We start from the raw sequence: 24,896 nt of genomic DNA on the forward strand, positions 1-24,896 counted from the left end.
ATTTGTGGGGTCAATTAAACGCTCAAAATGGCCAGAAAAAGAGAACTTTCATCTGAAACTCCACAGTCTATTCTTCTTCTTACAAATGAAGGCTATTCCACTAAATTGTTTGGGTGACCCCAAACTTTTGAACGGTAGTGTATGTGTATATATATATATATATATATATATATATATATATATATATATATATATATATATATATATATATATATATATATATATATATATCTATATATATATATATATATATATATATATGTATATATATGTATGTATATATATATATATATATATATATATATATATATATATATATATATATATATATATATATATATATATATATATATATATATATATACATATATATATAGATATATATATATATATATATATATATATATATATATATATATATATATATATATATATATATATATATATATATATATAAGGGCTGTGTTCGATTCAATATCGATTCTTGGGGTCACGATTCGATTCAAAATCGATTTTTTTTTTCAATTCAACACGATTCTCGATTCAAAAATGATTTTTTTCCCGATTCAAAACTATTCTCTATTGATGGAATACATAGATTTCAGCAGGATCTACCCCAGTCTGCTGACATGCAAGCACAGTAGTAGATTTTTGTAAAAAGCTTTTATAATTGTAAAGGACAATGTTTTATCAACTGATTGCAATAATGTACATTTGTTTTAACTATTAAATGAACCAAAAATATGACTTATTTTATCTTTGTGAAAATAAAACAGTGTGTTGTCAAGCTTATGAGATGCGATGCAAGTGTAAGCCACTGTGACACTATTGTTCTTTATTTTTTTTTTTTATAAATGTCTAATGATAATGTCAATGAGGGATTTTTAATCACTGCTTTGTTGAAATTGTTACTAATATTGATACTGTTGTTGATTTATTTTTGTTGGATTGCATTGTTATGGTATTGCTGTGTAATGTTTTGTTGGATTGATTAATTTAAAAAAAATAATAATTCGAATTCGAATCGATTTTTTCCACACCCCTAATATATATATATATATATATATATATATATATATATATATATCAATCAATGTTTATTTATATAGCCCTAAATCACAAGTGTCTCAAAGGGCTGTATATATACACACACACACATATAGTTATTTTACCTGTAATCAGCTTACAGCTGACTGCATTTTAGCCCAATGTGGACCCCAAATCCAAAAATGTGGACACCCCTGCATTAAAGCTTTAAAAAATAGGTGACAAGCCACCGAATAATCTGAATTAAACTCCTTAAATGTACACCGGAAGTGAAGAGAGACGTGTTTTGCACGAGATATCTGCTGCTTTTGAGGAACCTCCCTTCAGGATGGAGACACCACAGAGGAAGAGTTCCCTCGTGAGAGCCTCACAAGAGAGGCGAATTGTACTTTTTTGTGGTCGAAACAAAACCGCAGCGGTTGGCAATCCCCACGGCAAACTTTCCAAGCATGTCAGTTTTTCTAAAACCATAAAATAGCAACAACGGTTGGACTTACAGTATTGAGAAACAGCTCTATTAAAGAATATCATCTATAAAGGCGCTATTTGCAACTTGCTCAAAGTAATATGATTTTAAACCAAACAATATAACAGGAACAACACCCACTAGCTTATGTTACCATTAGTGGTTTCACAGAACATACAATTACTAGTTATATTGAATACAAATTCTATGTCGGACTGAGAAATTAGGCGGTTACTCAAATAGCGGGAAAGCGTGCGCGCGCACAAAATCAGTCCCAGAGAAGTCACTGACAATGTGCAGTCATGTTTTTGTTACGATATAGGCTAGGGGTGTCAAACTCACCGCACAGGGGACCAAAATTCAAAGCACACTTTAGATAGTGGGCGCTCTCCCCCTGTCCTGGTCATGCGCATGCTTGCGTCACTTTAAGATTTATTTCAATGAAAAGTGTGTAACAAATGAAATTGATTATTTATATTTATTATTTTTTGGCAAGCTTTTTGACGTCCTACTCTCTCCCTGGGTACACCAAAAAATGTCTTGTATTCCTCCAAGTAAAGAACGATCACTGTGTTTTAAGTGAGCACAGCTTGCAGTTTCAATGTGCACAATGTGCTTAGTGCTCAGACAGGGATGTGTTTACCATATTTTCGGACTATAGAGCCGCACCCACAACATTTTAGAAGAAAAACATATGTTTCCATATATTAGCCGCACCGGACTATAAGCCGCAGTTATATATCTTATAAAATGACTTATTTACACAGCAAAACATTTTAAATGTTTATTTACATTAGGGCTGGGCGATATGGCCTTTTTGGCAGCAGCAAAGTGGTTGTTTTGGCATATTTTAGCTTTGTAAAGGGTATTTCTACAAGTAAACAGTACAGTAGGTACTTGATTTATATATATATATATATATATATATATATATATATATATATATATATATATATATATATATATATATATATATATATATATATATATATATGTAATGCTCATAAAGGTATTCTAGTAGAATATGCAGAGATGAGATGTGTCAATATCAAAATATTATTAGAAATAGATTTTTGGCGGAAACAAAGAGGCCATTTGGGTAGATATTTGCTCTAAAAAGGGTATTTCAACAAGTAAACAGTACAGTAGGTACTTGATGTTGATATATGTAATGCTCATAAGGGTATTCTAGTCAAATGTGCATGTGTAAATATGAGAAGTGTAAATATCAAAATATTACGTCGAATCACTTTTTGTCAGGCAATATTACATTTAATGACAATTTTACATAAATGAATACATCCAAACACGTTGTACATATTTATTACGTGCAGGAAGAAATAACAGTTACAATTGTGTGTGTATCTTGCAAACAAGAAAGAAGTTTGATCACATCAACATCGGACTAGCAGTCCTTTAAATCACATTAATGCCACAGAAGAGAAAAACTGTCCTTTTCTGGGCACGATAAATATTAAATTAAATAGAAATAAATACTAATGATAATGATTTCAAAGCAAGTTATCCATCAAATTGTGCAATGGGTAGATTTCATGGTAAAATAGTGAAATTTACTGTGGTTTTACTGCATTTTTCTCGATTTTTTTTTTAATAAACTGTGGTGCCGTTTTGGCATTTACAGTAATACAAATACACAAAAATCTAGTTATTTTACTGTAAAATTGCAGTTTTTTTTTATTTACAGTAAAAAAAATTATGTAAATTTTACAGTAAAATTCTGGTAACTGAGCTGCCTTTTTTTTAACCATAAAAACAGCAGTACTGTTTTCCCATTTACAGTAATAAACACTAAATTTTGAGGTGAAATTATTGCAACTTACCATATTTTATTTACATCTTAGTTTTTAAAAAATCGACTAATAAAATGCATTAAAAAATGGTGTAATAATAGTATTCACTGTTAGAAGCGGCCAAACATAACTGCAATGTGGCCCTCGGTGAAAACGACTACGACACCTCTGGATTAGACAATAGCTAATGATAGTAGATAAACCCTCCCACAAAGGTCATGTGTGTGGGTTACTAATATGTCCATTCAGAAAACACTGGATTTAACAGATGTGGCTGTAGGCAACCTATGACCTATTTACTTCTGCATGTGCTTCAAAGTGTTGCTCTACTACTTTTACAGAAACATGTGTAACTTAGACAAAAGAAATAGACCAAAAACAAATGTCCACTGCAGACAGTTCTCTTGGTTTGGATTGAAAATGTACAGGTTTTTCTGGGATAAAGACACTGATAAACATGTGTATCTTTCTGTTGTACGGCGATCCCTCTTGAAAGGCTTCAAAAAACGATGTGTGCTGTCAGCGCAACAATAAAGTGGACTTCCACATGTTGTGAGAAGTGCGTTTGCGCTCCTGTACACAAGCTCTAAATCAGGGAGCGCTCGGGGGCAGGATGCAGCCGAGCAGATGATCTCTTATTGATTTCCTGTTTCTGCAGCCGACCAGGGCTCTCAATTAGCACGCCGAGCCAGGATCTGATTGGCTGGGAGCCACATGAGGAAGATGATGCCAGGAGGTTTCAAAAGTGAAATATCGTTTTGAGTGACTTCTCACTTACTCCGCGAGCAGTTTGTGTGCGGGAGGAAGGGGCAACGGCATCAATCAAGACTCAAAACTGTTGTCACAGGTGTTTAAGTGCTAAAATAATTCAATCAAAACCTCGGTTTTTCTTAGTAATCTGTTCCAAAAAGTACTACAACCGAAGCCATTTTCCCCAGAAAAATAAAAAAATCCATTCCAGGCACCCAAAATATAAACAAAACATACATTTCATATATAATAATTATGGTTTTAATGGAGAAAACAAAGCAACATTCATATAAATGATAAATAAAATGTATAAATGAATTACATTTATTGAAGACTCTTATTGGCAAAGACGGCAATAAGCAGAGGCATGGACTTTTTACTTTGCTACAAATTATTTCATGAAATTAAAAGTGTTTATTGTTTATTGAATGGATCCCCATTAGCTGACGCCAAGGCGACTGCTAGTCTTCATGGGGTCCATATAGGAGCATACAAAATAAAAATACAAAGAATACATGCATTACCAAACATTATACAAATCAAAAGTGTTTCTCACCTTCTTTATCAAAGTGCTCATACTTACATTTTTTCAATAAAAAAAAAAGCACAGAGACTGAGGGGCCAACGCGCAACGATTCTTTGTTTGGGCACACACTTACGCACGCAGAAGAATATGCGAGAGGTTTGTTACGCAATATTTGGCACGATAACCGAGAAAGTATACAAAACATGTACGTACTAAACTGAATAACATGAAAGGTGTGGCGTACTTTTGTCATTCATGTATTACAAATATGTGAGCTCCTTTTTTTTCTCAAAAAAGGAAAATTGAGAAAAAAAAGGAACATTTCTAGCCTACTAATAAAATTAAGACTACATTTCCTGCAATGTAGTTCACCTTTCGATTTATTCTCATCTACCAACCTCGTTTGGCTGTCTTTATGACACTTTAATGTCCCATGTAACAACAAAGTATGAACTTGCTGACTTTGTGATGTCTTTTGTATTCGTGGCCGTATTGTTTTTGGCTGTTTAAACTCTGCCGATCATCCATTCATCCATTTTCTACCCAACAAAACGGCTCAAATACATATAGTGTTAAATTTGACCAGCATAGGGTGATAAAGCTACACCTTAAGTTTAATTGTGTTAAACCACGTGTGTGCAATGTTTGCTGTGTGTATTAACACTTAACCTTCTATTTTATTTATGTAACATACACAACGTACCTTATACTTTTGTAATGTTTATATTTTCAGTCTTACAAACCTAAATGAAGGAAGATGTATGAAGAAATAAAACTGAGGAAGAAAAACAAATATCAATCATCAACAAAACTTAGCTTCTGTTTCTTCATGCTGTTAACTATCTGTCTAGCTGCACATGCTGGAAACGAGTAGCCATGGCATGATAATGAATTTATTGACAGTGCAGTGTGTAAGCCGACGTGTTTATTTTGTAAATAAGTAAACAGACTCAAAGGAACAGAACCTGCTGAGCATCCAAATGTTGATGTCCAGCCCCTGAGACCTTGGGCTCTTGAATCTGCGGCCCTCTTCATTATGTAGTTGAATAGCCTGCATTATGCGCACAGTTGATTTTTGAAAAAATGAAAGGATTTTAAGTGTGCCTTATAGTCCTAAAAATATGGTAATTAAAATATCCATTTACATGGTTTCCTGACACATCACCAGCCAGGATTCGATCCCATTACGACTGTTTACCAGCCCAGCACTAACACTAACAATAGCTGGGGAAATCCCCCCGCCCCCTAAGTACACACATGCAAAGTTCCTTACAAACACATCTGAACCAAACAAAACTATAACCGTGATCAAGCTAGAAAGACCACTTTATTTATTATTTCATGCCAGCAAATCACTCCCTCACTGCTTCAATAAACAAGCCAACGGCAAGTCATTAACTAAAAAAAAATGGCAATGTTAACAAGATGTAAACAAAAGAACTGATGTGTCATACACAACAGCATGCTTCTTATCAAAGCTCCTCTACTGTTATGGAAGTAATCCGCTGGTATCAGCCACACTGGTTCTCACCCAAATGAGCTACGATCAGGTAAGGGTTTGACTATAAACATGACCCCAAAAGCAGGATTTCCTCCCCTCAGGATAGGAAGTAAGAGGACAATGGAGATGCAAGGCCAGGCCCAGGCAGAATGAGACAGCAAACATGTGGGCCGCTCACTTGCCAGAGATGCCATCTTGGTATTTTTGCAACTGGAAACACTGAAGCTAGTATTACAGTTGTACGGAAACCTTAAGCCTGGTAGGCACGCACTGTGCAACTGTGAAAACATCCATCCTTGACAGCTTGACAGCCTATTTTGATGTCAAATAAGACATTGCTCAAGCACCAGAAGGCAAAATTAAGCTGTCATTAAAGAAATCCTTCACAAAATATCACCTAAAATCATGGAAATGTACTCATTAGAAGAGCATTTTATCTCGCTAAATGACTTGTTGCATATTAGAGGAGCATAGCGAGTTAGCTTATGTTTTTTTCCTCACGATTTTATTTCATCATTAAGTACTTACTTCGTATCGGCTCGCAGCGATCCTCCTTGGTCACATGATTAGAAGAGGTCTTGGATTCAGAGGCATCTATAAGTAACATATGTATATACAGTTAGCAGAGAAGCAGGAGTTTTATGCATCCATCCATCTTCTACCGCTTGTTTTATAGGTCAAACAAAATGACCAAAAAAAAATGGCTAGTGATCACAGCAACATGTATTTTACTGTATTCCCCAAAAGTACTTACTTCTTACAGGCTTGGAGTAATTCTCCTGGTTCACATGACTGGAAGACGGTCCCGATGCGTCGGTATCAGAGGCATCTATAGGTAACAAACGTTTATTTAGGCCATGTCCACATAAACGCGGATACTTTCAAAAACTATCCCCATAAAAACACATTCACGGGCTGCCATGCGCATTTTGTCTAACCAGAAGCCAGAAAAGAAGCCACAGCTGAGTTGGTGGCATCAAAACACCTCCGTTTGTCACTGTAATGATAAATTACATCATGTACATCATAGGGGGGAACATTTGGCATGTATTTCTGGACTGTATATGCCAAAAATACAAATAAAATGTTTAAAAAAAATAAAATAATTGTGACAATAATATAATTTATCGGTAATACAGATAAAACTCAAAATAATTTATATTGTGCCAACGTTTATTTGTGTAAGCAATTCAACTTCAAATGTGAAAAAACTATTTAGTGATATGAACTCATTAAATGCAAAGAGAGATACATCAAGTCTTTATTTCTTCTCATTTTAATGATGTTAGTTTTTGAAAACCCCAAATTTTCTGAGATTTTCAACTCGAAGTTTTCATAAGCTGTAAGCCATACTCATCAAAATTATGTCAAAAGAACATTTGAAATATCTTGAGTTGTAAGCTTTTAGCCTGTCGTATATTAGTGTCAACTTTTAAAACTAATTGCTGGAATAAACAAACCTTTGCACGATATTCAAATTTTTTTAGGTTCACTTGTAGTTTGTGGGACAATATATCATCCAGCAAAATGTGTGATTGGCCCAGGCCTAATCACAAACAATCTTCATGTTCTGTTGTTAAATACGAGTAGAAAATGTTAGATAATGTCGCTCATTTCTCAGTTTTACCAGTTCACATTCAAGTCTCTGAAGATGGAGTCTTCAGAGGTCACCGTTTTTAAGGATAAACAGAGTTTCCCATAAACTGCCAAGATACCTGTGGCGGTGGGGGCGGTGGGGGCGTGGCCACGGGCGTGGTTATGGGCGTGGTCACCATTACATCATCGAGTAATTTGCATAATTTACTACAATGATATGATTTTCTCTAAAAAGGCTAAAAAAATGTATACTTACTAATTAATAATAACAGTTTTGTTTTAAACGTCCATCCATCCATCCATCCATTTTACAATATAATTACAACACTTTATGTACATATTTATATACAGATTTGAACAATAAGTTATTCACTGAAATATATTTATCAATTGTGGTTCTAAAATATAAATATAAAAGCTAAAATGTCTCTTAAAGCTCTGCCCCTTTAATTAGTGCATACTAAATAATTTAACTTTAGCCTACTACTACAAACATATTATTTACCAGCAACATAAAGTGAAACAGAGGCAGAGGTGTCCTGCCACAGTCAGTAACAAATAAACAGAAAACAGTAGTGGTCAAATACAAATAAGGCAACAAGAGAAGTATCCTACACTTCTCTTTTGTAAAGTAAATCTGAACAGCCTATATGGGCATCTACATCAACTATATGATTTGCCTGAGAAGCTGGACAGGACAAAAAAAAAAAAAAAAAGCCGAAAAATCTATTTGTGGCGGACGTAATTCTTTCGTGGCGGGCCGCCACAAATAAATGAATGTCTGGGAAACACTGATAAAAGTTTGCGTGTAGTCAACAGGCCAAAAATGCATAGAAAAGTGTGATTTTTTAAGGTATCAATGTTGGTGTGGACAGAGTGGCTCTACTTCTTCCTACTCCTTTTCGGTCATGTTGAATTGCCAATTGTCAGAGGAATCTGTCAGGAACATTCATTTATTTATACAAGGCACGTTGCAAGGAAGCAAAAGAGCTCAACACTGGAATGAATCATGGCTGCTCCCGCAAAAACATATGTAAACGTTTACTGCAAGGTCAGCCGACAGCATGTGAGGTGGCAGCAACAACGACAAAAAAAAAGTCGATTCAGGTGAAAGCCTTTCCAGAGCTCTGGATCTCATTTTCAACCTGCTATGAAAGCAGCATTCATGTGAAAAAGTGGAAAAAAGTATGCATTTAAGCGTCAACAGCTTCTCTCGTCTCCTCCTTTGAGTTCACATCTAGCGAGACTGGAGACAAAAACAATCCCCTCTGTGGCTTTATTGGCTTGGTTTGACGCCAGTCTTTTCACGACTTTGTTTCCAGCGTGTTTGCTGCTCGCAAGCTTGTTTGGCAAAGCTGGAGATATACCAGTGACGGCTGGAGGCGGTAGATGATGTATGGCGGCAACGTTATAGCGGCGCTACTGCGTGATGCATTGTGGTATTTAGCGATCACAGTTAGAAACCAATTGGCCTACTCTCGCTACATCCCCACTCCCCCGAGAGGAAAAATCCAGTCTTTGAAGAAAATGGGGGGGGGGGGGCAAAAATCTATTCGCAATCCAGCAGCCCGACTGATTGCTTACTTTGTCCTACTTTGCTATTTTTTGACAGAGCCATAATGATGCTTGGTATAAATAGGATGGTTCATTGCTTGTTTGAAGAAAAATGGGAGGGTGAAGGGAGGGGTTGGATTATTTTACATGTGATAATCGGTGAGTTGAAAGTTAATTAAAAACTATAATTGGCTCTGGTTTGTGTTCATATTAGTCACTAAGGCGTTTCTTTTGATTTTATTGGGAGAGATGAAGAAAAAAAAACACATGACCTAGGCTCATCACATACCAAAAGTCACAAAAGTATATCTTCTCAAGGGCAAAACTATATAAATGAATAGACTTTAGAGTAGTCACTGTACAGCAATATATCAGTATATATTTACAAACCCCGTTTCCATATGAGTTGGGAAATTGTGTTAGATGTAAATATAAACGGAATACAATGATTTGCAAATCATTTTCAAGCCATATTCAGTTGAATATGCTACAAAGACAACATATTTCATGTTCAAACTCATGAACTTTTTTTTTTTTTGCAAATAATCATTAACTTTAGAATTTGATGGCAGCAACACGTGACAAAGAAGTTGAGAAAGGTGGCAATAAATACTGATAAAGTTGAGGAATGCTCATCAAACACTTATTTGGAACATTCCACAGGTGAACAGGCACATTGGGAACAGGTGGGTGCCATGATTGGGTATAAAAGTAGATTCCATGAAATGCTCAGTCATTCACAAACAAGGATGGGGCGAGGGTCACCACTTTGTCAACAAATGCGTGAGCAAATTGTTGAACAGTTTAAGAAAAACCTTTCTCAAGCAGCTATTGCAAGGAATTTAGGGATTTCACCATCTACGCTCCGTAATATCATCAAAGGGTTCAGAGAATCTGGAGAAATCACTGCACGTAAGCAGCTAAGCCCGTGACCTTCCATCCCTCAGGCTGTACTGCATCAACAAGCGACATCAGTGTGTAAAGGATATCACCACATGGGCTCAGGAACACTTCAGAAACCCACTGTCAGTACGTAACTACAGTTGGTCGCTACATCTGTAAGTGCAAGTTAAAACTCTCCTATGCAAGGCGAAAACCGTTTATCAACAACACCCAGAAACGCCGTCGGCTTCGCTGGGCCTGAGCTCATCTAAGATGGACTGATACAAAGTGGAAAAGTGTTCTGTGGTCTGACGAGTCCACATTTCAAATTGTTTTTGGAAACTGTGGACGTCGTGTCCTCCAGACCAAAGAGGAAAATAACCATCCCGATTGTTATGGGCGCAAAGTGTAAAAGCCAGCATGTGTGATGGTATGGGGGTGTATTAGTGGCCAAGACATGGGTAACTTACACATCTGTGAAGGCGCCATTAATGCTGAAAGGTACATACAGGTTTGGGAGCAACATGTGTTGCCATCCAAGCAACTTTACCATGGACGCCCCTGCTTATTTCAGCAAGACAATGCCAAGCCACGTGTTACATCAACGTGGCTTCATAGTAAAAGAGTGCGGGTACTAGACTGGCCTGCCTGTAGTCCAGACCTGTCTCCCATTGAAAATGTGTGGCGCATTATGAAGCCTAAAATAGCAGAAGGGAGACCCCCGGACTGTTGAACATCTTAAGCTGTACATCAAGCAAGAATGGGAAAGAATTCCACCTGAGAAGCTTCAAAAATGTGTCTCCTCAGTTCCCAAACGTTTACTGAGTGTTGTTAAAAGGAAAGGCCATGTAACACAGTGGTGAACATGCCCTTACCCAACTACTTTGGCACGTGTTGCAGCCATGAAATTCTAAGTTAATTATTATTTGCAAAAAAAAATTAAGTTTATGAGTTTGAACATCATATATGTTGTCTTTGTAGTGCATTCAATTGAATATGGGTTGAAAAGGATTTGCAAATCATTGTATTCCGTTTATATTTACATCTAACACAATTTCCCAACTCATATGGAAACGGGGTTTGTATTTGTGTTGACTAGGCAGGGTCTTTCCTCAATTTGTAATTTGATCAGTAATTGATCGTGGCGGCCCGCCAGAGCAAAATAAAAGCCAACACACATTAGAATTCTAGGATTTTGCATGTATATATATATATATATATATATATATATATATATATATATATATATATATATATATATATATATATATATATATATATATATATACATATATATACATTTTGCATATATATATATATATATATATATATACATATATATATATATATATATATATATATACTGTATATATATATATATGTATATATATATATGTATGTATATATATATAAAAATATATTTATACACAATATATTACTTATATATACACACACACACAAATACATATATATACACATAAATACATATACACAAATACATATATATATACACACATGAATAATACATACATACACATACATATATACACATTCTTACGTACATACACACAACATATATATTAGGGATCTCACGGTATGAAAATTTCTTATCACAGTTATTGTGACCAAAATCATCATGGTTATTATTATTGTGGTATTTTTAACTGAGCTCAAAATTTTCTAAAAATAATTATATTGAAATTTTTTAACCAGGTTTTATTTTTTTTAAAACAACACTTTCAAAATGATTTCCTTTGTAGGAGAAACATTACTGTAGAAAAAAACACTATTCCATGGACCTCAAGTACACATTGAATGTGTATATGAAAGCAACAAAAGCATTATAAACACAGTAATATGGCAGAAAACAATAATAACATAAATAACGAAAATGTATGTAAAAATTGTGCAAGATACCACTTTATGGACAGAGATTCCAAAATAAAAGCCAATGTAAGAATTTTAAAAGATTGCACCTGATGGCCAAAGGACGTAACTGCACTTTTTGTCCATATAGATAAAAATAGTGTTCATGTATGAGATCTAGGGCTGCCAATTATGGCTAAAGTAATAATTAAGATAATTTTTTTATCAAAATTTAAATCATGATTACTGATTGTTAGGTAAAGGAAAGCATGCATTCCCACATGTCCCGTGAGAAAGAACAAGAGAAAGAGCCTAAACACAACTCCAAGTAGGGCTGGGCGATATGGCCTTTTTTTAATATCTCAATATTTTTAGCCCATATCGCGATACACGATATATATCTCAATATTTTGCCTTAGCCTTGAATTAACACTTGATGCATGCATATACAGTAATCAAAGCAGTATGATGATTATATGTGTTTACATTAAAACATTCTTCTTCATACTTCATTGATATATGCTCATTTTAAACTTTCATGCAGAGAGGGAAATCACAACTAAGTCAATTGACCAAAAGTGTATTTATGAAACAGTTATTAAGCAGTGGCACAAACATTCATGTCATTTCAAAACAGAACCTGCAAGATTGTCAGAGACATTTTAAAACAAGCTATAAGTGCACTTGTGTGAATGATGTCACTAAGATGACAAATCAAAACAACACTAAATTAAAGTGCACTTTTTGTACAGAACGCCACTACAATAGTTTAAAACAAATAAAGTGCACTTTTGTGCATGATGTCACACAAGATATTTCAATAACTGTCAAATAAAAATGAGCTGCATAATAGGAAATCAAATAGTGTATGTCCTTCACTATGTGGTAGGTTCCGGCGGACGTTATCTCCTTCTGTTGTTGACTAGTTTTTTTCATACGGTGTTGATGTGGAAATGGTTGCCTCGGCATTTTGTTGGTGTGGCACCGAATGGAGATGTTGACATGCGGAGTTTCAAACACTCTTCATTCTCTAGCGGGTGATTTTTCAAATGATGCTACATATTAGCAGTAATGCTACGTTTTGTAGCAACGCTTTCGCCCCACACTTGACAAATTACGGTTGTCTGTTCGACATATTCCCACTTGAATCCAAACCACCGCCAGACGATGGTATTAATTCTTCCTTCATTTGTTACCAGATTCGCACCTTCTTTCTCTCCTATTACCACTCGCACCACAGCTAACTTTAGCCATGCTGCTACCTCTCTGCTCAGCGTATGTGACGTATGTAAGAAGGTGCGCTTGTTTAAGTCTCTGTGAGAAGGAGAGACAAGAAAGAGTGAGAAACGCCTGTAGTGTAATGCCTGCAGCTAAAAGCAACTGTGTGAGAATGTATACTCGAATTAGGGCTGGGCGATATGGCCTTTTTCTAATATCTCAATATTTTTAGGCCATATCGCGATACACGATATACACTACCGTTCAAAAGTTTGGGGTCACCCAAACAATTTAGTAGAATAGCCTTCATTTCTAAGAACAAGAATAGACTGTGGAGTTTCAGATGAAAGTTCTCTTTTTCTGGCCATTTTGAGCGTTTAATCGACCCCACAAATGTGATGCTCCAGAAACTCAATCTGCTCAAAGGAAGGTCAGTTTTGTAGCTTCTGTAAGGAGCTAAAGTGTTTTCAGATGTGTGAACATGATTGCACAAGGGTTTTCTAATCATCAATTAGCCTTCTGAGCCAATGAGCAAACACATTGTACCATTAGAACACTGGAGTGATAGTTGCTGGAAATGGGCCTCTATACACCTACGGAGATATTGCACCAAAAAGCAGACATTTGCAGCTAGAATAGTCATTTACCACATTAGCAATGTATAGAGTGTATTTCTTTAAAGTTAAGACTAGTTTAAAGTTATCTTCATTGAAAAGTACAGTGCTTTTCCTTCAAAAATAAGGACATTTACATGTGACCCCAAACTTTTGAACGGTAGTGTATATCTCGATATTTTGCCTTAGCCTTGAATGAACACTTGATACATATAATCACTGCAGTATGATGATTCTATGTGTCTACATTAAAACATTCTTGTTCATACTGCATTAATATATGCTCATTTTAAACTTTCATGCAGAGAGGGAAATCACAACTAAGTCAATTTAGCAAAACTGTATTTATTAAACAGTTATTAAGACGTCAGTCTACCCCAGGGCAGCTGTGGCTACGAATGTAGCTTACCACCAGGTGTGAATGAATGATGGGTTCCCACTTCTCTGTGAGCGCTTTGAGTATCTAACAATAGAAAAGCGCAATATAAAATCTAATCCATTAATATTTATTATTATTATTAAGCAGTGGCACAAACATTCATGTCATTTCAAAACAGAAAGTGCAAGATTGTCAGAGACATTTTAAAACAAGCTATAAGTGCACTTTTGTGCATGATGACACACAAGATATTTCAATAAGTATCACATAAAAATGAGCTGAATATCAAATAGTATATGTCCTATGGTGTTAATGTGAAAATAGTTGCTTCGGCATTTAGTTGGTGTGGCACCGAACGGAGATGTTGACATGATGTAAAGACATATTCCCGCTTGAAGCCAAACCACCGCCAGACGATGGACCCCGTGCTGTTTTTCTTGGGAATTAATTATTCCTACATTTGTTACCAGATTTGCACCTTCTTTCTCTCGTATTACCACTCAAACCACACCCTTAGCTGTTAGCATCACAGCTAACGTTACCACGTCGCTACCTCTCACTCCGCGGGAGCGTGTGACGTTGCTCACGTGACAGTATGTGACGTATGTAAGAAGGTGCGCTTGTTTTAAAGTCTCTGTGAGAAGGAGAGACAGGAAAGAGTGAGAAACGCATGCAGTTTAATGCCCTGCAGCTAAAAGCAACTGTGTGAGAACGTATACTCCAATATCACAATATAGTCATTTTCTATATCGCACAGAGACAAACCCGCGATATATCGAGTATATCGATATATCGCCCAACTCTAACTCCAAGATAACTGCCTTGCAGAGGAAGCCCCCTTGGAGCTCTTCAATTAGAAGAAAGGACTGAACTCAAGGTGTCTCACATCCACCAGTGACATCTTCATGGAGGAGTGGACAAGGATTCCAGTAAACAACTTATGCAGCTCTGCTAGATAACAATGATGCTCACACTAAATATTCGCACAATGTGGACATGTTCACTGTGAGGTGGACTAACCGGCTATTTAAACAATAATGGCTGTGCGTTAAGTCCTTTTCAGTGGATGGAAAATGTATACTGCTACAGAAGCTAAACACTGACTACTCCAAATTGTATCCAAGTTGCATTCATTCATTGTACTGTCACTTCCAGAGATACAAAAGCAAACGTATTGACAAGGATCCTGTATTGGATTCCATAACTACTATAAGTGTGCAGCTATAAAAAGGTAAAGGTTCTGGAGCATTGCACTTCAACCTGCTGTTTCCTCTCACACCAGACCGGACAGGCGACATGCATTCTTGATGAATGATGTCAATGTTACAGGGCAATGAGAACATGCACCAATAGGAAAACCACATTTCAATAGTGCTAAAAAAGCTTCTGAAAGTCTTAAATAGTAACTATAGTAGTATATTATGTACCCAAATTGAGAACCACATCAAAAGCATGGCCTTTACGACAATATTAATGCAATAATCAATGCAGCAACGGTCTGAGACATGGGAAAAGAGGTAAGGTTGAATAAGATCTGTTATTTTCAGACACATTGACTTGTTCCTGAGCAAACATGTGATGTTATTCAAAAACTAAAGCAAGACCTACTCCTGCGTGTGTGTGTGTGTGTGTGTGTGTGTGTGTGTGTGTGTGTGTGTGTGTGTGTGTGTGTGTGTGTGTGTGTGTGTGTGTGTGTGTGTGTGTGTGTGTGTGTGTGTGTGTGTGTGTGTGTGTGTGTGTGTGTGTGTGTGTGTGTGTGTGTGTGTGTGTGTGTGTGTGTGTGTGTGTGTGTGTGTGAGAAAAAAAAAAAATATTATTTTTTTATTTATTTTTTAAATAAACCTTTATTTATAAACTGCAACATGTACAAACAGCTGAGAAACAATAATCAAAATAAGTATGGTGCCAGTATGCTGTTTTTTTTCAATAAAATACTGGAAAGGATAGAAATGTAGTTTGTCTCTTTTATCCGATTATTAATCGATTAATCGAAGTAATAATCGACAGATTAATCGATTATCAAATTAATCGTTAGTTGCAGCCCTAATATATATATATATACACACACACATATCCACGCACACACACATATATATATATATATATATATATATATATATATATATATATACCGTAATTTCCGGACTATAAGCCGCTACTTTTTCCCCTCGTTCTGGTCCCTGCGGCTTTTACAACGGTGCGGCTTATTTACGGCCTGTTCTTCTCCGACACCGACGAAGAGGATTTCGGTGGTTTTAGTACGCAGGAGGAAGACGATGACACAATGATTAAAGACTGACTTTTCATATACCGGTAGGCTGGTTATTTTGATAACGTACAGGCGAGCACTTTGTATTACTTTGCACCGTTGTATTATTTGTACTCTGCACGAATGCAGTTCGCCATGTCAAAGATGTGAAAGTTTGATTGAATGATTGAAAGAGTTATTGTTAATAAATGGGACGCTTTGCGTTCACAAACAGTCATCTCTGTCCCGACAATCCCCCCCGTGGTAGCAGGAACCCCTAAAAACTACGGTAATTACACATCAAAACCCTGCGGCTTATAGTCGGGTGCGGCTTATATATGGAGCAATCTGTATTTTCCCCTAAATTTAGCTGGTGCGGCTTATAGTCAGGTGCGGCTTATAGTCCGGAAATTACGGTATATATATATATATATATATATATATATATATATATATATATATAATATATATATATATATATATATATATATATATATATATATATATATATATATATATATATATATATATATATATATATATATATATATATATATATATATATATATATATATATATATATATATATATATATATATATATATATATATATATATATATATATATATATATATATATATATATATATATATATATGTATATGTATATATATATATATATATATATATATATATATATATATATATATATATATATATATATATATATATATATATATATATATATATATATATATATATATATATATATATATATATATATATATATATATATATATATATATATATATATATATATATATATATATATATATATATATATATATATATATATATATATATATATATATATATATATATATATATATATATATATATATATATATATATATATATATATATATGTCTTAATTAGATTATCCAAAAAAATTATATATAGTGCTCGATACCGTGGTAGAGCGTAATATGTATGTGTGGGAAAAAATCACAAGACTATTTCATCTCTACAGGCCTGTTTCATGAGGGTTTCCTCAATCATCAGGAGATATATATATATATATATATATATATATATATATATATATATATATATATATATATATATATATATACGCACACACACACACATACATTGTATATACCATACCATACCATACCAACTTTATTTATTATATATATATATATATATATATATAGTTTTTATGCATGTTTTTTTTTGTAATGATGCTGAGGGCCAATGACAAACGAGTCACGGACCACAGATGGCCCCTGTGCCGCACTTTGGGCAGCCCAGCTGCAGAAGCTAACTGTTTATGGCCACTATAGTCTTAGTACTGTAGCATACTTGTTCATCCTATGGTCACATATGGGACGAGAGTCACATGACTGTCTTACGTCAGCGCCGGAAGTAGTTAAATCAGCTGTTCCACCTGGCGGGTTTTTTCCTGTGTGATAAAGGGGGAATAAACGGGGAAGTCCTTCTTTAGGGGCCGCCTTATTTTATCACATATTACTGCCTTTGCACATGTGAATGTTTACTAATGTATTCACAATAAATCAACAGAAAATCTGTACTTTGGAACAATGTTCACGGACTCTAGTATTTGGCTTGTTAGCTTCCCGTCACAGGCGAGCGATGATGGTCGTGGTTGAGGGAAGAGATGTTTGATGTTGGATGCTATTAAAATGTCCGATTTGTTGCAACAGTCAGCCTTAATGCATTGTTGGAGCTCGATGATTTCTGTGTACGTCATGTCGTGCGGGTTTGCGAAACTAACGGGTGAAGTGTGCTGCCGTGCTTGGGGGAGTGTGGCTTAGAGGCTAAAGAGAGTGAGGTGAGGCGTGCAGGCGTGTTCAGGGGTAAAAAATGCATGCCTGTTGGCCACTCTCCGGGTGAGGGTGTCAATGATGTCATATTAACACATTTATTTTTCTAATAATTTTGCGATCAACCCAAAAGATCGACTGGTCGGGTTGCCGATCGCTGATTTAGACCATGTCTACACAAACACGGATACTTCTTTAAGGTGTTAAAATCAATCAATCAATCAATCAATGTTTATTTATATAGCCCTAAATCACAAAAGTCTCAAAGGGCTGAATATCTCCAACCACACGTGTGCATTATCAGTTACGACTTCTATCCCGAGGCCAGGGCTTTGTTTTCTTGGTCTGTCCCTTTCAAACGGGGTGCAAGAGGTTTCACTCTGTGCATTGTTTATCCAATAGCAGAATTCAAATGAACGCAGTGAATCGTCTTGTCATTCATCCACAATCTTTGTCTCAGTGGGCGCAGGTTGGACCGCTAGCTTGCACGGACACATCCTTGCTAGTAACATCGCAAAGTAACGCAAATGAGGGCTTCAAAACGAAGGAGCGACACAAGCCTGTCAACATGGACGAACAAACTAATATGCTGAAATTGTTAGAAAGTGATGGCAACAAAAAACAACAACAAAATAAACTACCCAAACTGTTTCAAGTTCAAATTTCACTGACAAGAATTAAGAGGTCATTTTATTTTTATGTTTGTTTACTCATTTAAGACAAATAAAAGTCGTTGACCTTGCAATCACAATAGTAAAAAATACTAATTAGAAATAAAGGTTTGTTGTGTTTGAAATGAATTATTGCATTATATATTTATTTACATTTATATTGTGATTACATTTTTGCTTAATTTGGTCTCAAAATAATGCTGCCAATAATTTTGTTTATCGCCAATAATTTGGGTGACAATATATTTTTCCAGCAAAATGTGTTATTGGCCCCGGCCCACACTTTATACACCTCTGAGCTAAATGTTAAATACCCTTCAGCTTGTTGTTGCACACGTAAATGCAAGCAAAGGCTGAGAAATAAAACATTTTTTTTCAGGGAGGTGTTTGTTTGAGGCAAGATACTAATTAATTCCTATAAAAATGGCTTGACATCACACTATACATATCACAAATATGTCCCATTAGGGCTCAAATTTGGACATCTCACTAGATCAGTGATTCTGCATCCAGCCAAAGAATCACTTGATTACAGTACAGTGTTTAATTTTCCTATATTCAACAACAGTGTTACTGTTTAAACCAGGGGTCGACAACCCAAAACATTGAAAGAGCCATATTGGACCAAAAATACAAAAAATGAATCTGTCTGGAGCCGCAGAAAATCAAAAGCCGTTACAATGAAGGCAACACGTGATTTAAGTGTCTATAATAGCTATATTAGCCTACTATCAAAATAACTATGTGTCGCAGGCTGGAGCAAATCTTCGTTTACAGAAATGTTGAAATGTTATATTTATTCTACATATTTTTACAACATTTGAAACATTAGTAAATCAGAGGCTTCTCAGAAGGTGAGAAAACTCCTGGAAATTACTGGCTTTTAATGACCAAAGGTATAGATGTGTGAGTCCAAGCTAAAGGAAACGGCAGGCTGTCTTCTTTTAATAGATTTAGGTAATGTTTGCTGTGGTCTGGAACAACATGGCACACAAACAACTATCAGAAATGCAGCCAATATTACATACAGATAATGTGTCATGAGACATGCAAAACTAAATGATATACAAACAGGATAAAAGTAAAGGATATTAAATGAGCTCAAATATAACTAAAAATGAGGCATAATGATGCAATATGTACATACAGCTAGCCTAAATAGCATGTTAGCATTGATTAGCCTGCAGTCTGACCAAATATGCCTGATTAGCACTCCAACAAGTCAATAACATCAACAAAGCGCACTTTTGTGCATTCGCGCACAGCATGAACATTTTGGTGGACAAAATGAGACAAAGGAGTGGAAGATTTTACATGTAAACACACTGTTGCGTCACAGTCCACACTATGGTGAGTTCGACAAACCGAAATTAGTAGGACCAAACGATGTTCACCAAATACTGTCATCAGTGAAGAATACACACAAACATATTAAACAGTGGTCTCTCTGACAATTTGGAAGGTTTGTGTCATGTTTGTCCTCAAACAAAAAAACATACTAAAACAAAAAAAATATTTTCCCTTTTTTTCTCCTCCATTTGAAAACATGGAAGCTATCAGCACTACTGTCTGATTCCAATCAATGCAAGTCATCAGAATCAGGTAATACACCAACTTATATTCTTGTCTTCATGAAAGAAAGGAATCTATATGTTAAACATGCATGTATATTCATTAAAACACCTTTAACATGTGAACAAAAACGGCAAAATAAATAAATATAAATTATATACTGTGTATATATATATATATATATATATATATATATATATATATATACACATACATTTATATATACAGTATATAATTTATATTTATTTATTTTGCTGTTTTTGTTCACATGTTAAAAGTATATATATAAATATATATATATATATAAATATATATATATATATATATATATATATATATATATATATATATATATATATATATATATATATATATATATATATATATATATATATATATATACACATATATATGATGTGTGTAAGTCAATGTGGGCACCCCTGGCTTACATGAACTCAACGTCAAATTTGAGGAAGTATGGTAAGTAATGTTAGTAGATATTTTGGCTGTCACCGTAGGCTGATGTTAGCTTCCCTGCTATGAATCACTGCCAAATGTACATCGTGTGGGGACATTTATTAATGCACTGCAGCCTCATAGACAGACAGAGATACACACGCACACACTCACGCATGCATACAAACACCAATCAGAAGTGCACAGTGTGTTCTCAGGTGCAGCCCACACCTATCAGTGTATGGTTTGCGTAAAGGCTAACTTGTTATTTTCCTTTGTAATCTCTGCCTACTGAGCCTATGGTGCTGTTAAGTTATTGTGGCTCAATTTGCCTTAATTTTTTTATGTTAATGTATTATAATGTACTATATATTATTGTTTTAGTTGCTTAAGAGATATTCCTGGCTCTGAATTTGCTCATTGCTATTTTTATGTTTTTGTGCATTATTTGTTGCCGTCATCATTAAACGAACAGGTTACTCATCAGTTACTCAGTACTTGTGTAGTTTTTTCACAACATACTTTTTACTTTTACTCAAGTAAATATTTGGGTGACTACTCCTCACTTTTACTTGAGTAATAAATCTCTAAAGTAACAGTACTCTTACTTGAGTACAATTTCTGGCTACTCTACCCACCTCTGCCATTTAGTGGTCATGTACATAGATCACCTAAGTCAAGTATAGAAACGTTATTGTGATTACTTATGGAGTATATTGTGAATAAATTGAGAACAGGAAGTGAACAAAAGTTTTAGCAACTGTTATGTAAAAGAAAAGGGGTATGATTAAATAAGCTCTGCTTCTTCCTACTCCTTTTCGAACATGTTGAAAGAGAAACTGGAAATTGTGATGTATCATGTTGTATACTTGCATGTTCCAAATAAAATAAACTCAAACTCAAACTCAACGGTACGGAATATGTAGCCTACTGTACTGTGCAATCTACTAATAAAAGTTTCAATCAATATTCCGTACAATTGCCCACTAAATGGTAACACCCGAATACGTTTTTCAAGTTGTTTAAGTCGGGGTCCACGTTAATCAATTGATGGTAGTAGGCTTTATTCTAATGTTGGTCATTATGCTGGTACTTGGAGATACAAGTAGTTACTGAGGTGGTACTTGCTGAAAAAAGTTTGAGAACCACTGCACAGATGCAATGACAATAGTTTTTTTTTGTTGTTGTTGAAGTTTTATAAGTAAGTTTTGTTACTTCCACATCCTTACCGGGGCTGATGTCCAGCAGAAGGGGGCTCGTCTCCGGCTGTGGGATCCCATCCGCCCCGGCTGGCCCACCCGGAGGATGGACGGCCTCCGCGGACATGAGACCGTCAGTCTTAAGTGGGTCTCGCCGCTGTTTAAGCTCCCTTTTCTGGGCGATAAAGTCACCTCATCCGCCTTGGAGACAACCGAGCGGCACAGTGGTTATAACAAGCCGAGATGCAGTAACAGTGAAAACATGTCCGAGTCTTGCCTTTTTCTTCCCGCAGAAAACCTTGTTTAGAAAAGACGCCACTTACCTTTCAAAACATGTCATCTCTTTCGCCTCAAATCTGACGTATTCCCATCTCCTGGCTCTTTCTCCCGGGCGGAAAGAGGCGGAAATAACGAGTAATAACAAACTTTTTTTTAAGGAAAGTTTGTGACTGTGGCTGCGGTGTCCAAAGTTGGACTTCGCGCAGATATGCCTGACGTTCTAAACTTTTCTTTTTCTCTCTCTCTCTCAGGAGAGCTGCGAACTTTTTCATCATTTCCGGATGCCTTCGTAGCTTCTTTCCTGCCCGTTGCTGCTTCCCCCGACGCTGGAGAGGCGAGTAAATAAACACTAGTTCCTGCATATCCGCACACAACAGCGTTTGTAATTAACAAATTAAAAGTCAACACAATTTAGCAATACCAAAAAAAACGTGGACAACAATTCAAGGTATTTTGAAATACTTTTTAAATAGAATACGTTTGGATAAACTACATTTATATTATATAAATGTAGTTTATCCAAACGTATTCTATATAAATTAATAATATATAATATATACATTATATATGTATAATAATATATAATATATAAATTATATATCAATCAGCAGATCCTGCATGTGGAAACAAGATCCAGGAAGTGAAATCGAGTTTCTCTATTTACTTCCGGTTTTAGATACGTAAACTTCCGTTTAGTTTCAGGGGTGTCCAAAGTGCGGCCCGCAGCTAATTGTTTACCGGCCCGCCACACATTCTGCAAAAATTGCAAAATTTATAATATTGCAAAAATTTAAAAAAACATTTAAAAAAAGTGAAATCTAACAAGAAAAAGTTGCAATGTTGACACAAAGCTGCCATGCATGGCTGTTTTTTTTTCTTTTCTCTTTGTTTATTTTTCTTTTTTTGGAAAAAAAAAAGACTAAAAATCTATGTTATAATGAATTATTACTTAAAGGCCTACTGAAAGCCACTACTACCGACCACGCAGTCTGATAGTTTATATATCAATGATGAAATCTTAACATTGCAACACATGCCAATACGGCCGCGTTAACTTATAAAGTGACATTTTAAATTTCCCACTAAACTTCCGGTTGAAAATGTCTATGTATGATGACGTATGCGTGTGACGTCAATGGTTGAAACGGAAGTATTCGGACACCATTGAATCCAATACAAAAAGCTCTGTTTTCATCTCAAAATTCCACTTTATTCTGGACATCTGTGTTGGTGAATCTTTTGCAATTTGTTTAATGAACAATGAAGACTGCAAAGAAGAAAGTTGTAGGTGGCTGGCTGCAGCAACACAACCAGGAGGACTTTGACTTGGATAGCAGACGCGCTATCCGACGCTAGCCGCCGACCGCACGGATGATCGGGTGAAGTACTTCGTCGCTCCGTCGATCGCTGGAACGCAAGTGAGCACGGGTGTTGATGAGCAGATGAGGGCTGGCTGGCGTAGGTGGATAGCTAATGTTTTTAGCATAGCTCTGTGAGGTCCTGTTGCTAAGTTAGCTTCAATGGCTTTGTTAGCAACAGCATTGTTAAGCTTCGCCAGGCTGGAAAGCATTAACTGTGTATTTACATGTCCATGGTTTAATAGTATTGTTGATTTTCTGTCTATCCTTCCAGTCAGGGATTTATTTATTTTGTTTCTATCTGCAGTTAAGCCCGATGCTATCACGTTAGCTCCGTAGCTAAAGTGCTTCGCCAATGTATTGTCGTGGAGATAAAAGTCACTGTGAATGTCCATTTCGCGTTCTCGACTCTCATTTTCAAGAGGATATAGTATCCCAGGTGGTTTAAAATACAAATCCGTGATCCACAATAGAAAAAGGAGAGAGTGTGGAATCCAATGAGCCAGCTTGTACCTAAGTTACGGTCATAGGGAAAAAAGATACGTCCTGCACTGCACGCTAGTCCTTCACTCTCACGTGCCTAATCCACGAATCTTTCATCCTGGCTCAAATTAATGGGGTAATCGTCGCTTTCTCGGTCCGAATCGCTCTCGCTGCTGGTGTAAACAATGGGGAAATGTGAGGAGCCTTTCAACCTGTGACGTCACGCTACTTCCGCTACAGGCAAGGCTTTTTTTTATCAGCGACCAAAAGTTGCAACTTTATCGTCGATGTTCTCTACTAAATCCTTTCAGCAAACATATGGCAATATCGCAAAATGATCAAGTATGACACATAGAATGGATCTGCTATCCCCGTTTAAATAAAAAAAAAATCATTTCAGTAGGCCTTTAAAAAATATCACTTTAAAATGTTTTATGTGGAAAAAATATTGCATGTATTGTGTGGTTGCCATATAAAAACATCAAAGTTTTATTTGACAAAAGAGCATAAAACAAACAAAATAATAGTTCAATGTAAAATGGACAGATATATCTGAAGTTGATCTCGTAACTA

At 35.6% G+C, this 24,896-nt stretch overlaps 1 protein-coding gene across 2 annotated transcripts in view; it reads right to left on the reverse strand.

The window, feature by feature from the left end:
• The window catches only part of mdfic (MyoD family inhibitor domain containing), a 78,860-nt gene extending 56,015 nt beyond the window's left edge, over positions 1-22,845 (reverse strand). Inside the window, exons 1-4 of one of the 2 annotated variants that reach the window (XM_062064456.1) lie at positions 22,527-22,845; positions 22,234-22,404; positions 6,856-6,930; positions 6,630-6,695 (exon numbers count right to left, since the gene is read on the reverse strand). In XM_062064456.1, the coding sequence (XP_061920440.1) occupies positions 6,630-6,695; positions 6,856-6,930; positions 22,234-22,330 (238 nt within the window). In that variant the 5' untranslated portion in view covers positions 22,331-22,404; positions 22,527-22,845. The remainder of the gene's footprint in view (positions 1-6,629; positions 6,696-6,855; positions 6,931-22,233; positions 22,405-22,526) is intronic. The other variant, XM_062064457.1, reaches the window with a different exon arrangement.
• Positions 22,846-24,896: the final 2,051 nt, after the last annotated feature.

Source organism: Entelurus aequoreus, linkage group LG12, assembly GCF_033978785.1.
Source record: "Entelurus aequoreus isolate RoL-2023_Sb linkage group LG12, RoL_Eaeq_v1.1, whole genome shotgun sequence".
Classification (NCBI taxonomy): domain Eukaryota; kingdom Metazoa; phylum Chordata; class Actinopteri; order Syngnathiformes; family Syngnathidae; genus Entelurus; species Entelurus aequoreus.